The sequence below is a fragment of the Chenopodium album genome, chromosome 3, assembly GCF_948465745.1.
Source record: "Chenopodium album chromosome 3, dcCheAlbu1.1, whole genome shotgun sequence".
NCBI lineage: Eukaryota > Viridiplantae > Streptophyta > Magnoliopsida > Caryophyllales > Amaranthaceae > Chenopodium > Chenopodium album.
Window position 1 is genome coordinate 1090683 of NC_137836.1, and position 14658 is coordinate 1105340.

General features: G+C 36.0%; 3 protein-coding genes across 7 annotated transcripts; 2 read left to right on the plus strand and 1 right to left on the minus strand.

Annotated features, from left to right (window-relative positions):
• Positions 1 to 2921: 2921 nt before the first annotated feature.
• On the plus strand, positions 2922 to 4227 carry LOC145609872 (transcription termination factor MTEF18, mitochondrial-like). The gene has a single exon (XM_081665240.1). The coding sequence runs from the start codon at positions 2944 to 2946 to the stop codon at positions 4129 to 4131; it is 1188 nt and encodes a 395-aa protein (XP_081521366.1). The 5' UTR covers positions 2922 to 2943; the 3' UTR covers positions 4132 to 4227.
• Positions 4228 to 7049: 2822 nt separating this feature from the next.
• Positions 7050 to 10955, plus strand: LOC145623668 (uncharacterized). Of its 4 annotated transcripts, none has more exons than XM_081676516.1 (3): positions 7050 to 7308; positions 8141 to 8404; positions 10512 to 10955. In XM_081676516.1, exons 1-3 carry the CDS (start codon positions 7219 to 7221, stop codon positions 10659 to 10661), a joined length of 504 nt encoding a protein of 167 aa, XP_081532642.1. In that variant the 5' UTR covers positions 7050 to 7218; the 3' UTR covers positions 10662 to 10955. The 4 variants fall into 4 exon arrangements, with proteins under 4 accessions (XP_081532642.1, XP_081532644.1, XP_081532643.1 ...); XM_081676518.1 differs by having other exon boundaries at positions 8282 to 8404; XM_081676517.1 differs by having other exon boundaries at positions 8304 to 8404.
• On the minus strand, positions 10926 to 12721 carry LOC145623667 (galactinol synthase 2-like). 2 transcript variants are annotated; one of them, XM_081676513.1, is made up of 3 exons: positions 12411 to 12721; positions 11571 to 11894; positions 10926 to 11464 (listed from the first exon to the last, which is right to left on the minus strand). In XM_081676513.1, exons 1-3 carry the CDS (start codon positions 12693 to 12695, stop codon positions 11150 to 11152), a joined length of 924 nt encoding a protein of 307 aa, XP_081532639.1. In that variant the 5' UTR covers positions 12696 to 12721; the 3' UTR covers positions 10926 to 11149. The 2 variants fall into 2 exon arrangements, with proteins under 2 accessions (XP_081532639.1, XP_081532640.1); XM_081676514.1 differs by having other exon boundaries at positions 10926 to 11441; positions 12411 to 12720.
• Positions 12722 to 14658: the final 1937 nt, after the last annotated feature.

The following is a 14658-nucleotide window of genomic DNA, read 5'->3' on the forward strand; positions in this document are numbered from 1 at the left end:
CGTGGGCCCCAGTCAACGGCTATAAACGGCTATTTTTTTCTTTCTAACAGTTTTCCCTCCCCGATTCTTCCTGTAAAACACTTCCCCTAATTGAAATTGCCATCCCATGTTAAATTTCTTCAGAAATTCCACAAATTGGAGGTGAATTGCAACAGTAGTAGCAACCCTAATTTGCGACAGAAAATCAATTCGCTTCAGGTAACCTTTTAAAATCTGTAAAAATTAGGGTTCTTGTATGAATAAAATTGGGGGAAATTGTTGTCAGTTTAATTGGGGAATTCATTAGGGCTAAGCAGTATTCTATTGCCTTCTGACTGACCTAAGCAGCTGGTCCCCAACAAAATCCTCCAAGATGCTAACTTTTCTTTGGCTTAACTTCTCCAGTAAACCCAGCTACCCTCGAATTAATATTTTGCAGAACAATTAGATTTTTAAAACCAAAATTAGGGTTCTAATGTGATGATATGTTGAGAATTAAGAAGAAAAGGGCATTTTTGTGTGAATTAAGGGCTAAAAATGAATAAGAAATGGAGTTGGTTGGGAGAATTGAATAGGAAAGAGAAGGAAGTCGAAGAAAAAGAAAAAAAAAAAATTGAAGGGAAGTAACTATAGTGGGGCCCATGTGACTAAATTCCATCGGAAATTCAAATTGGGTGATAATCTGAGTGGATAATTAAATTATTGGATGGTAATTTAAAATAAAAAAAAAATTTGGGTGGTAAGTTAGAAATTAGGTATATTTTTGAGTGGTAAATTAAAAATTTTCCTTTTTTTTTTATAGGAAAATTTGTCAAAAAAAACATGTTAAATGCCACATTTTGCAAGAAAAAAACCTTTTAAAAGATTTTGTTAAAAAAAACCACTACGATCAGTTTTTTTTTTTTTTTTTTTTTTTTTTTTTTTTTTTTTTTTTTTTGAGGCAATCACTTTTTTTGTTTAATAAAACCTCTTCCCTCTTTTCCGGCATTGACTAGAATTTCAAGCGTTTACCCCTCATCTTCCCTACTTACACCCAACTCTTTTTATCTTTGCACTCCCTAATTTTATTTCCCTCAAATGTTAATGCCCCCTATATTTTCTCTCCTCCTTCATGAATGCTCTGCTCTCTCTCCTTCCTCCATGATTACTTTGCTCTGCAATCACATCAATTTGGGTTTCTCTCTCTCTGTCCTTTGGTGCAAGCCAGTAATGTTGCTACAATAAACTAAGGTAAGTGTTAATAATTCATCAAATTGTTACTGCAAGTAGTGTAAAAATTGGGGCTTTGAACTCACTTAATTCTTTACTATGTAAAGTCACATTCACAATAATTCTTCACCATTGTACCTGCAAAATTAGCAACAACAACACAACTATTGGAGAACAGAAAACAACGCACAAAAAGAAAAGTATTAGAGAAGAGAGAAGAACACTGGATTGAGTACTACAATGGTAAAGTAAGCACTACAATTGTGGAAGAAATAGATTAAGAACCCTAATTTACCTTTCAATTGATTTGATATGGGGGAGATTTGCCCTAATTTTTCATTGGAGTGATTTGGGGAGGTTTGCTCTAAGATTAATTACCCAACAATAGGTTGCAAGTAGGTAAAATAAAGGGTCAATGCCTAAAAAATCGTGTCAATGCCGGAAAGGAGAAGAGAGGTTTCATTAAACAAAAAAGTGATCGTGCTGGTTTTATTTTAACAAAGATCTTTTTAAAAGATTTTTTCATGCAAAATGAGACATTTAAAATGTTTTTTTTTTTTTGACAAATTTTCCTTTTTGAAAGAAAGATGATACTCAGTATACTTACGTTAATATTATTTGAAAAAAATATTTCATGTCAATTTGTTTTTTTAATACATTACTCCCTCCGTTTTAAAATACTTGCTCCATTTCTCTAGTGCGGAGTTTTAGAAGAAATTGAAGAAAGTAATAAAATATGGAGGTAGTGAGGTTGGTAAAAGAATAAAAAATTGTAAAAAAACAAAAGTAGCGGAGAGAATTGAAGGGGAGAGAATACTCCGTATGTAATTAATATTGTTGGGTCCACTTGGTGAGAGATATTAATTAAATACTTCCTCCGTTCTTTTATTATTGCACCATAGAGGTTGTAACACTTTTTTTTGGTAGTGGGAAAAGGGAAGAGAGAGAGGGGTAAAAATGTAAAATTACAAAGTTATCCATGTAATTTAAGCATTAGCTAAAGAATCAAGTGGCAAAAGTAAGGGTATATTGGGTATTTGTAGTGTGAACATAGAAATTTTATTTCCTAAAATAGAAATGGTGCAATATTTGTGAAACTTCCTTAAAAGGCAAGTGGTGCAATAAATAAAAAACGGAGGAATTATAATAAAAGTTTTCCAAATAAGGAAATGAAGCAAGTATTTAAAAACGGTCGAAAAAGAAAAGTGGAGCAAGTATTTAAAAACGGAGAGAGTATTAGTCAAAATTAATAAGAGAAAGTAAAACATGTCAATTTGGGAGTAAGGCCCTGTTCTTTTGAGCTTCTGGGCAGAACAGATTTCAGCAGAGCCGAACCGAGCAGAGCAAATTTTATTATTAGTACTCCCTCCGTTTTTAAATACTTGCTCCATTTCTCTTGGACACGTATGCCGATGCTAATCTTTGATCACTAATATCTTTAATTATCAATAGGTATAACTTCTAACAATCGAAAATTAATAATTTATTCATTGAGATGATTCCAACAAGTACCCACATGACTATATTTTTTCTTAGGTATAAATTACAAACATTAGTCAAATAAATGAATAGTGCAAAAAATAGAAATGAAGCAAATATTTAAAAACGGAAGGATTATTATTTTTAATCAGAGCAGAGCAGAGCAGAACAGAGCAGAACAAATTGAAGTTGGCAGCTCTAAACAATAGGGCCTAAAAATCTTGTGCTAGCAGCATTACTAATCAGCATTCCAAATGACTTCATTTTGAAAACGAAATGACGAAATTTGGGTTTAGCTCCAATGGCTTCCGATGCATCTGCAACTACTTCTTCCTCCCTGGTTTTCGACGCATTTCAACATCTTCTTCATCAAATGAAGGTAATACTTCTTCTTCATTTGCAAATTTCTTGGTTAATAATCTGGGGTTTTCTAACCACCAATCTCTCTCTACTTCCGCTACACTCTCTAGTCGGCGGAGACATGGTGGGACGAAGCTGGTTAATAATTTCAATTGGGCTGAAAATGCTGAATCTGTCATTCAATTCCTTAAGCAAATTGGTTTTCAGCAATCTGATATTAGGAAACTTGTATGTCATGAACCCCGGATTTTACTTTCTAGGGTTAGCCAAACCCTAAAACCCAAAATTAAGCTTCTTAATGATCTGGGTTTATCTGGGTCTGATCTTGTTCAAGTTATTGTAAGAAATCCTTTGATATTGCGCCAAAGTTTAGGTCCTGCAATTCATGCTTTTAGGACTGTTCTGGGTAGTGATGAGAATGTTGTTTCGGCGATAAATAAATCGCATCGGATTCAATTTAGAAAAGCTGCTAATAATTTGATTCCGAATGTTGAGTTGTTGCAAAGTTATAGTGGAATTTCTGGTGAAAAATTTCAGAAACACATTATTCGGCACCCTAGTCTTTACTGTATGAAGACAGATTTGTTTCAAAAAATCTTGACTAGGGTTGAAAAAAAGTTGGGAATTCCTCCAAATTCTGTCATGTTTTTTTATGGAATACAATCTGTTTCTGCATTAAGTGATCAGAGTATAGACGATAAATGTGAAATTTTTAAGAGCTTTGGATGGACTCAATCTGATGTCATGGAATTGATCAGGCGAAATCCATTGTGCTTGACATCGACAGAGGAAAGGCTTAAGGAAAAATTGGATTTTTTGATAAACCAGCTGGGTTATAAGCCGCATTACCTAGCAGTCCAGGCTTCGTTTTTCACTTACAGCATAGAGAAGAGGTTATTGCCAAGACACCGAGTTTTACAGGTTTTGAAGGAGAAAGGGCTGATAAAAGAGCATCACCTTCTTTCTAGTGCCTCCATCTTGACCGAGGCTAACTTTTTGAAAAAGTTTATTTTGCCTTTTGAGGAAATCCATGAAGTGTATGCTCAGCTTACAGGCTCCACAGTTGAATCGCTCGTTGCAGGAAGAGTAAAAGGCCAAATCTGAAGTCTGAAGATGTCTTCGAGTTCGTTCTAATGCTGCTAGATGCAAGTCAGTGCCATAAGGTATTAGGCCTTGTTAAATTTTAGATTTTTTATTTTTTTTTCATAATATCTATCAATATTCTCTCAGTATCTTTTCCTTGTTCGTGTAACAGTCATTACTTATGTATGTTGGAAACAAATCCGTAAGGTTGCTATTAACTTATTGTTAGACATTTTTGGGAAGGTTTAATTGCAACAGCATTACTTTGTTGCTTAACAATGAGTAGATGTTAAGTTGTATGTATAATATGGCGGGGGGGGGGGGGGGGGGGGGGGAGGGGTGGGGGAGGTAGATACCGAGTTTCTTACTAATAGGTTTGGGATTTGGTGTTTCGAATACATGCTGTCCCTTTTATGTGAACCTCTGATTTCTTGATCAATGTTACATATGCCAGAATTTTATTAGTAGATCATTGCTTTGTTGACTGTTATGACAATTTCATTGGGAAAGTTGGCGTCAATTATTAATAGTTGATACAGGGATGTGTAACTCTTTTCCAAACTAATCTTATAGAAGCCTATATTATCGAAAGTTGAAATTGTAGTCTCTAAGTTGAAGTGTTAAAACTAGTGACAGTTGTTATTAGCCTATTTTCAACTAATGGCGTCAATACATGTCCCTTTCTGTAAATTTTTTTGTTGATAATTTACACATTTTTATAAATAATGAAGAAGTTTGTATCATGCCCTCAAAAAAAGAAGTTTGTATCATTTGCCCCAAAAATATGGCAACACACAAGCATTAAGAAAAAGGTAATGTTTGGGAGCTCTGCGGAACAAAAAGATTGCATAATTAGGTTTGATAGCTCATGGGAAATTAGGCACAAACAGGAGTGGTGCAGGGTGGACTGCAGACTACAGCACGAGAAGTGAGCATGATGCTTGGGTACTTTTAGTATTTCTAACAGTGTCTAGGAAGCAGAGGCAAATGCCTGCATCAAAGCTCTAAATTGGAGCCGAGGAATAGGGTTTCTTAGAATTTTAGTCTACTCTAAGTCTCTGACTCCAGTAAATTAGTCTCTATTCTACGTAGCCTTCACACATGGGATATGTCTATTTACTGGATTATTGGGGCAATTGACCAGCAACTGGTTTGGGACAAATATTCAGGTTTGCAATAGTTGATAAGTTGAGAGATCTTATAGATAACAATTGTCGTGCTTGTTTCGCTCTGCTGTCTGCACACTCTATCCAATCATCAAGCATTTTTGGGGCTCCAAAGGAATTAGGCCCCAGAGAACAGGGAAACCTTCGACATCTGAGCAAGGGTATGAACTCCTATTTGTTCTTAGTTTCTATTCTGTATATATGCTAGCAGGCTAATTTGTGAAAGATAATCTTGGTTTTGAGCCTTTGCTTGTAAAAAAAGGTTCTTTGAAAAAAACCCTAGCAAGTTATTGGATGACTGAGTTTGCTTGCACATCATCTCCTTCCTGCATCTGCTTCCTTGTTCTATCTTGTTTGGTTATTTTCTTTATCTGATATTTTTGTGTGAATTTTTTTTTCCCTCCCTATAGATGGAAATTGCCCTGGTTTGTGCAATGTTTTTGAGTACTGAAATCAGAGAAAAATCAATAGTGGCTAGTAGAATGACTCATTTCCTTACTAAAACATCTCTTGTGAACAATAATAATTCCCAAGTGACTATTGAGAAAATTGATTCTCTTATGATTGTGAGGGAGATTCAACACCTTGATCTAGATATAACTAGGTGTTAATAGGTGCATGCTGATTATTAATAGGTGCATGCAAATGCATCCAACTGTAAAGCTTTTTCTTCTTCCCTTGATCTAGATATATTTATCTTTTCAGTAGAAACCTTCACCATGATGTTACTTCTGCCTTCATCATGCCATAGAGGAAAAGCTGGTCAGAATAAACCACCAGTGATGTTTTTAACCATTTGGTTATGCGATACCAAAATACCCTTTACCTGTTTATACCTTTCTGAAAAATGTGTCTTTTAAAGAGGATGTGATGATGCGTTAATAATGGTGCAGTTTTAAGCTAGCTTTAGTATTGATGCCTATACATCTTTGCATGTATCTTCTGATATATAAGTAGTATTTAACCCCACAAAAGCACCCATAAATTGCAGAAAATCAATATTATAGCTTCCTGTATGGTGTTGTAGAATAAAAAAGGTACGGTTCTATTCCTTAAGAAGATAACCATGGGCAAAAAAGAACCGAATGGCCTCTGTCACCGAGGCACCAACCAGTGACCAATGGGTCTTAAAAAAGGCTGCAGTATACCCATCCGGACCTGGAGATTTGTCAGTACCAATATGAAACATAGCATCTTTGATATCCATATCCGAAAAAGGTAACATAAGCTTCTGACAAGCAGAGGAAGAAAGAGTGGGAAGTTTTGAATCTTCCCAGTCTAGGACCGGAGTTTCAACAGAAGGGGCTTGACATTGGTAAAGGTTCGAGAAATGATCAGTTAACATCTGCGAGATTCCAGCCGGATCCGATACCCAATTACCCAAAACATCTTTCAAGCTAATTATCTTATTGAAATTTATTTTGATATAATATACTCGTAATCAATCTATCCCTTGTATTTAAGATTGATCTCAAATATTGTGTATTCAACATTCAGGTACATACTCCGTCCTTTATAGCTTGGCATGATACAGTGTATACAGTATACTTCATCTTTATAGAGCAAAACAATGATTAACTATTGAATCAATCAAAAGAAATTAGGGAAACTAAATTGTTTGTAAGAGAAAGAAATTAGAAACTGAAATTAAGCTGAAGAGAACACACCACTTATAATGTTATCAAAACTGGTCTCAACGTCCCAATTTCAATTCCTTAATATTAGGTCCGTTTGAACCGATTTCAATTTTGACTTATAATTGTAAGACCCAATCACAAATAATTACTAATCCGGGTCTTAAAATTTTAATCCGATATCTGGTTTGCTCACTAAAGTAGAGGTGAATCTAGTTTTTACTAGAAAAGAAACAAGTTGCGTGTAATATTTCTTACGAAATGCTTGAAAAACAAAAAGATGAAAATTTGGTACAACTCCAAGTCCAATGGCAGTGTCAATGGCTTCCGATGCCTCTACAACTACTTCTTCATGCCTGGTTTTCGACGCATTTCAACATCTTCTTCATCAAATGAAGGTAATACTACTTCTTCATCTTCTTCATTTGCGAATTTCTTGGTTGATAACTGGGTTTTTCCAACGACCAATCTCTCTCTACTTCCGCTACACTAGCAAGTCGGCGGGAAAGTGGACAGGCGAATTGGGTGAAAAATGCTAATTCTGTTGTTCAATTCTTAACGCAAATTGGTTTTCAGCAATCTGATATTAGGATAATTGTATGTCATGAACCCCTGATTTTAGTTTCTGGGGTTAGTAAAACCCTAAAACCCAAAATTAAGCTTCTTAATGATCTGGGTTTATCTGGGTCTGATCTTGTTCAAACTGTTGTATGGAATCCTTCAATGTTGCGCCAACGTTTGGGTCCTGCAATAGATGCTTTTAGGACTATTTTGGGTAGTGATCAGAGTGTTGTTTGAGTCATGAAACGATTGGGTTGACTTCAATTTGACAAAGCGTCTTATTATTTGATTCCCAGTGCTGAGTTGTTGCAAAGTTATTGTGGAATTTCTGGTAGAAAAATCCAGAAATACATTATTAATCAGCCTGGTGTTTTCAGTATGAACACAGACTTGTTTCGAAAAAACTTGATTAGGGTTGAAAAAAAGTTGGGGATTCCTCGAGATTCTAAGATGTTTTTCTATGGAATACAATCTGTTGCTGTTTCTAGTGATAAGAATATTGACGATAAATGTGAAATTTTTAAGAGCTTTGGATGGACCCAATCTAATGTCAAGGATTTGATTAGGCGACATCCTTTGTGCTTGACATTGAAAGAGGAAATAATTACGGAAAAATTGGATTTTCTGATAAACCAGCTGGGCTATAAACCGGCTTGCCCAGGTTTTCAGTCGTTATTCTCTTGTAGCATAGAGAAGAGGTTATTGCCTAGACACCGAGTCTTACAGGTTTTGAGGGAGAAAAGGCTGATAAAAAAACATTACCGTCTTTCTGGTGCTTCTGTCTTGACTGAGGCTAACTTCTTGAAAAAGTTTGTTTTGCCTTTTGAGGAAGTCCATGAAGTTTATGCTCAGCTGACCGGCTCTACAGTTGGATCGCTAAAGATGACGTCGTCGTCAAGGTCCAATGCTGCTAGCTGCAAGTCAGCGCATAAGGTAATGGGTGTCTTTAAATTTTAGAATTTCCACTAAAACATCTATTAATATTGTCAATATCATTTCCTTGTAATTTGGTAGGTTTGATTGCAAGACATAGTTTGTTTCTTAACAATGAGTAGAAATAAACTTGTATGTATTTCATAAGTGGGGGAGGGGGGTGGGTAGACCCCGAGATTAAGGTTTGTGGCTCATTATGTTCTGTGTGTCACATACATGTCCTTTTTTTAATGTGGACCTCTGATTTCTTGATCAATGTTACATTTGCTAGAATTTCATTGAAGATGGTTACTATGGTTTGTTGACAATCTTAGGGAAGTTGCTGTAAATTATTTATAGTTGATACAGGGATGAGCAACTCTTTTCCTTTCTAACATAGAAGCATATTTTACCATAAGTTGTAATTTCAGTATTTGCTTACCGAGTACTTCGTATTAGAAGTTTAGAACTAAAGACAGTTGATATTATCAATTTATGAAGCATCTAGTCATTTACCATTCCCATTCATCCTCTAAATCTTGGTGGTTGGACTTACCTTTGATTTCCTGTAATCTTGTAATCATTGATTAGCTTAAATAAAACTAAAACATGACAGGTTGATGTTTTGGTCTTTTCTTTTACTAAATGATTTTGCAACCACCTTCCTGTTTATATTATTTTAAATTGGTAGCAGTTGGCCAGTAGCTCAGTCTATATAAGCTTTTGAAGGCTTGAAAATCTAATATAATTCCAGAAAGATACTATACAGTCCTGCTACCTGCAGCTATTCTTGTGAACAGTGTTAATTCCAAGTGACTCTATTGTGAAAACTGATCCTCTTACGATTGTAAGAGAGATTCAACACCTTGGTTAAAATGTTTAAAAATGATGATTTAGGTGCATGCAAATGCGTTTAACTTTAAAGCTTTTGCTTCCTCCCTTGATCTAGATATATTTATCTTTTCATTAGAATCCTTCGCCATGATGTTACTTCTGCTTCACCATTGCATAGAGGGAAAGGTTGTCAGAATAAGCCACCAGTGATGTTATTTACCACCGGGTTATGCTACTAGTTTGATTTATCAAATTAACCTTTTTGGCTTTTCCTGTATATGTCATCCTGATTTAATTGTTTCTGTTAAGAGGATGTGTTAATGGTGCAGAGTCTTAAGTAGCTTCAGTATTAATGGCTATATGCATTCCATGTATCTGTTGATATAGTATTCAACCCCATAAAAGAACCTATAAATTGCAATAGGTCAATATTATAGCTTCCTGTATGATATTCTGGAATATATCGTTTCTGGTGAGCAACAATTTTCTTGGAAAAAAAAGGTTCAAGTATCATGTGTACTGTTGAAGTTGTATTTTTCAGAGTAACAATTCTATATGGGTTAGTTTAGTACTTTAGTGTAACCAAACCTTGTGATTAATAAAAATGATTGGAGTTTGAACAAAAGGGATTATTTACCACCTTTATGCTTGTGTTTGCTTCCTTCACTTACGAGGTCAACAGTGCTAATAAATATTGATTGAATCAAAATTGACATTTTACTTATTTTTGCGTGATTATGTAATAAATTTGGTGAATTAGTGTTAAACCTCAGTACGTGCGTAAAGCATCATGTTGATTGAAAAAAATTGGGTTTATCACTTTGTTATGTGAAGAAAGTTTAGTTTTTTTTTTTAAGTATTTTTCTGTCAACTGTATTAAACACTGGATCTGAGCTCAGCTTTTGGAGAAAATTATGAGCCAGATTATATAATCTAAAATATTATTGTCGGATCTATGAAACTGTATTGATTTTGGTCTAATTTAATGCAGTCAAAAAACAATTGATAACATAAAATACGGAGTAGAATTATTTTACTTTAATTTACTCGAGTTTTTTTTTTTTTTTGTTTTTTTTGGGGGGGGGGGGGGGGGGGGGGTTGTCAGAGTTCTTGTATTTAGAAGGCTTTGGTTTCCTAAGGGATGATTTTTGAGTCTATATCTATTATCTAATGTGCAACTACTTAATTTCACATGAAACTATTGCACTTCTGAATCTTTGGATTATATGTTATTTTTAGCCAAATGCTTGCTATTTCGAGCTGATTTTTATGTTGAAACGAATGTGCATTGCAGCTTGCAGGTGTGCGGAGGTGTTCAAAACACGGTCCTTTGACAAGTAGAAGAAATGTTACTGGCAGCTGTTGGAACTGGAGCATTGTGCTAACTTTTCACTTGCTGGAGTATTCTATGTTCTCACTGATAGTTTCTCAGTATATTGGTTGAAAATGCATATAGCTGACCGGATACTTAAGCCTCCAAGTTAGTTGTAAAGCAACGTTGGATACTTGGATGGCCGGCATGCTCAAACTTCGTAGATGCTTGTGAACCATCGTCTTAGACATAGATCCCATGTGTGGTACAGGTACTGGATATTGTCTTAACAATAGCTAAATGATGTTTTTGAGCTTTGATTTTTGGTAAAATGCTGGTGATTGAAATTCAATTATGTTTGAATGTTTTTGAAACTCTGACTTGTTCTCATGCATATTTAGTGTATCTTTAATTTCCAGTTTTCTAGTCCATTTCACTTTATCTAATCTTCTCGTAATTAGTTTACTTCGTATAATATACTTGTAATTAAACTATACTTGATACGGTACTTTGATATTGTGTATTCAACATACAGAGTGCATACTTTTGTAGCTTGACATGATACATAGTTTATACCTCGTTGTATGCTACTTTTTGGATCTTTGCCTTGTGAAATGACCTTAGACAAACGTCTTTATTGGATAATCAACAACAGGTTCAGTGAGAAATTGAGTCGAGGAATAATTGATGTAGTCCAAAGAAGGGTCATTATACATATCCCACCACTTATTCACCAGCATTTTTACGTCTTCTCTGTCCATGTTCTCTTCCTTCCCAGTGTACCTCCATGGCTTTGACCCAGTCGCGCAATAGTGCATCACCTTCACCTTGCTCAACTCCACCTTGTCTGGATGCCACCACAACATGGGCATCACCATGTTGTACTCTTTTGGTAGTGGTTTGAACTTGTCCCTCAAGTATTTGTTCAAGAAGTCCTGGATCATATAATAAATTTCCATTCCAAATTATTTTTGAGCATGATTTAAGATTCAAGGAACATATATTTTAGTTACGGACAAAATTTGTCGAGTCTAATAATACCTGCTCAGCAAAGCAAGTGGGAGGAGTCTCTTGGAATGTATTAAGCATGTCAAGGTAAGTCAGAACATTGGGCTCAAAGACGAAGAAGCCGGAGTTGAAGTAGAGGGGAGGAGGTGGTCCGAGCTCGGAGGTCGGCCACTCAACCTTCTCCGGAGAGTGCTGGCAATAACCAATCTTAAATTGAGGGGTCATTCCCCAAGAAGGGTCACAAAAACAGTCCAAAACTGAATAGAAATACCCATTTGGTAGATCAAACAAGTGGTCAATGTTCTCATTTACTTGCATGTCTGCATCTATGAATATCATCTTCTCATACTCCACAAACTGCGTATAACAAATATATTCAGTACAACTTGGTGCTAAATGTACAAGTACTAATAAAGTCTAGTGATGGATTTTAAAAAAAAAAAAAAAAAAAAAAAAAACGGTCTAAACCTATTTCTACTAAAAAATATACGAGTAACAACTTAATTATTGTGACACAACTTTTTATCTTTATATCTAATACTACATTCGCAACTCAAAATACAATAAAATTAGGGAGGAACCCTATAAGCCTCAATGTATTTCCTCCTTGAGTATAATGTAAATTGTGCACAATATAGATTAATAGCATGATCAACTCGTAAACTATCATTTGAATGTAAAGCCAATTTCTATGATAATAGTTTATCAAATAATTGTTTAGAATTCATCATAAAAATATATACTACCTCCTTTTTCCTCTGTACTTTATGTCAAATCGTTGCAAATAATATGTAACGGAGCTAGTATATCCAAGACACACATGACATAAACTTTTATACTACTCCGTAGTATATAGTTGTATACTTGTATTACCTTCCAAACACGGAGCTTGGCATAGTTGATGACAAAGTAGGCACGAGCGAAGTCCATATGATTCTTGTCGCCCTCCGGCGGGTAGAGCGGTTGAACCTCCCTAATAACACAACCTTGAGCTATTAACAACCGGCGGTCCTCCTCTGGTACGTCAGGAAGCACTGCCACAACCAACGACGGATAGGCTGTCTTAACCTTCCTTAGACCCTTCATTACGCCTACAACCCCCTTCACGTAACCACCTTGGGCACCCGCCAAGAAGGTCACGTATGCATGTTTGGACATTATTGAATACGAAGTAAGATTTTTAATGAAGAATATGAAGGGGAGAGATTAGAGGAGTTCTAGAAATGAACACTAGCTAGTTATTTATGTATTGATGTATTACTTAAAATCTTTACCAAGTTGATGACAAGTTATAATCTCTACGTCCAACCGACAAATCATATCTCACCAGTCCATCATAATTATTACAAAATGATTAATAATTATACTCCAAATAAAATCCTTTACTCGTGAAACTTGATGGCCAACAAATTTATATATTTTAATATTTTTTTTTTGAAAAAATAGAAATAATAATAATCCCAACTTTCATCGATTTTGTTAGAATAATCCCAACTTTAGATTATTCTAGAATAATCCGAATTTTGGGGTAGTTCTTTTTCTTCAATCTCAAAAACCGGTGACCGGTTGAATGGGTTAATTTTGTTTTTTTTTTTTTTATTTTTTTTTATGTGACACGTGTCACACGTGAATTGGCTAAAACAATTAATAACATAAAAAAACAAAATTAAAAAAAAAAACACAAACACCTAATAATTCCGACCACCGCCACCGCCTAAACCCCCTAATCCCCACCAACAGCCAAACAGCGAAAACCACCAGACGACCCCCAAAAACCGCCTTACAACCTAATTCCGACCACCGCCTAACCCCCTTCCCATTGCGTCGGTTTCTTCCTCCCCACGTCGGTGCTATGAACCCCCACCGTCCCTCTTTTTTTTGGCAACAATTCTCAATCGAAAACCACCATCCTCCCTTGAAACCTCTCCCTCCTCTCGAAAATCCCTTAAAACTACCTCCCTCACCATCGAAAACTGCCGAAAACCCCTCCCCCACCATCGAAAACCCTAGCCGCTAGGGTTTCGAAGTGGTGGAAGGAAAGATTTGGGGTTTTTGGCAGTGGGGAGGGGTTTCGTTGGTGCTTTCGTGGTGGAATGGGAGGGTGTTTCGAGGAGAGAGGAAAACGACGACGCCAGGGAATGGGGGAAGCGTGGCGGGCCGACGAGGGATGGGCGGCAGGTTGGTAGGGCGGTGGAGGTTAGGGTGGGTGTGTTGGTGAAGCGGAGGATGAGTGGTATAGTTTGCTGATTTTTGGGTTTTTTTCGGACCAATCAGGACTTGACACGTGTCAAGTGACCTGATATAATAGGTCATTGACTTTTGTTGACCGGTTAGGGATTGAAAAAAAAATAAGACCCTCCAAAGTTCGGATTATTCCAGAATAATCCAAAGTTGGCATTATTCTACCAAAATCGATGAAAGTTGGGATTATTAATTCTAATTTTTCCTTTTTTTTTTATGCATATATATTTTAATTTCAAAACATTGAATTGAATATTGGACATGATTTATTATTATTGTTATTATTACTAATGATAAAACATGAAACCATACCATCATTAGTTGCTAGAGCTGTCAATTCGGATAAACAGGTCGGGTTTGGGTCGGGTAAGAATGGGTCGGGTCAATTCAGATTAATTCCATAGCCTATGCGGGTCGGGTTTGGGTTGGGTCATGCTTGAGTCAGGTCACGTCGGGTCATACTTCTTATTGGGTTTGGGTCGGGTTTAGGTCGGGTTAATAACAAGTCGGGTTACATTCGAGTCGAGTGAACAATAGATCGGGTTTAATTAGGGTTTTTACGGGTTAAAACGGTTTAGGATAATTCTCAAGTTCGAGTCGAGTTCGGTTCAAGTCAATAATTTGCGGGTTAGAATCAAGTCGGGTCAAGTCAAAATCAGGTCGGGTCATTTTCAATTCGGGTCATTATCGAGTTCAATTCAAGTCAATAATTTGCGGGTTATAATCAGGTTGGGTCATTTCCAAGTCGGGTCATTCTCGGATTTAAGTCGGGTTATGTTCAAGTCAATGATTTTCAGGTTACAATCAGGTCGGGTAATTTCCAAGTCAGGTCATTTCCGGGTTCAACTAAGTATAAATATAATTATCATTTTTATCAAGC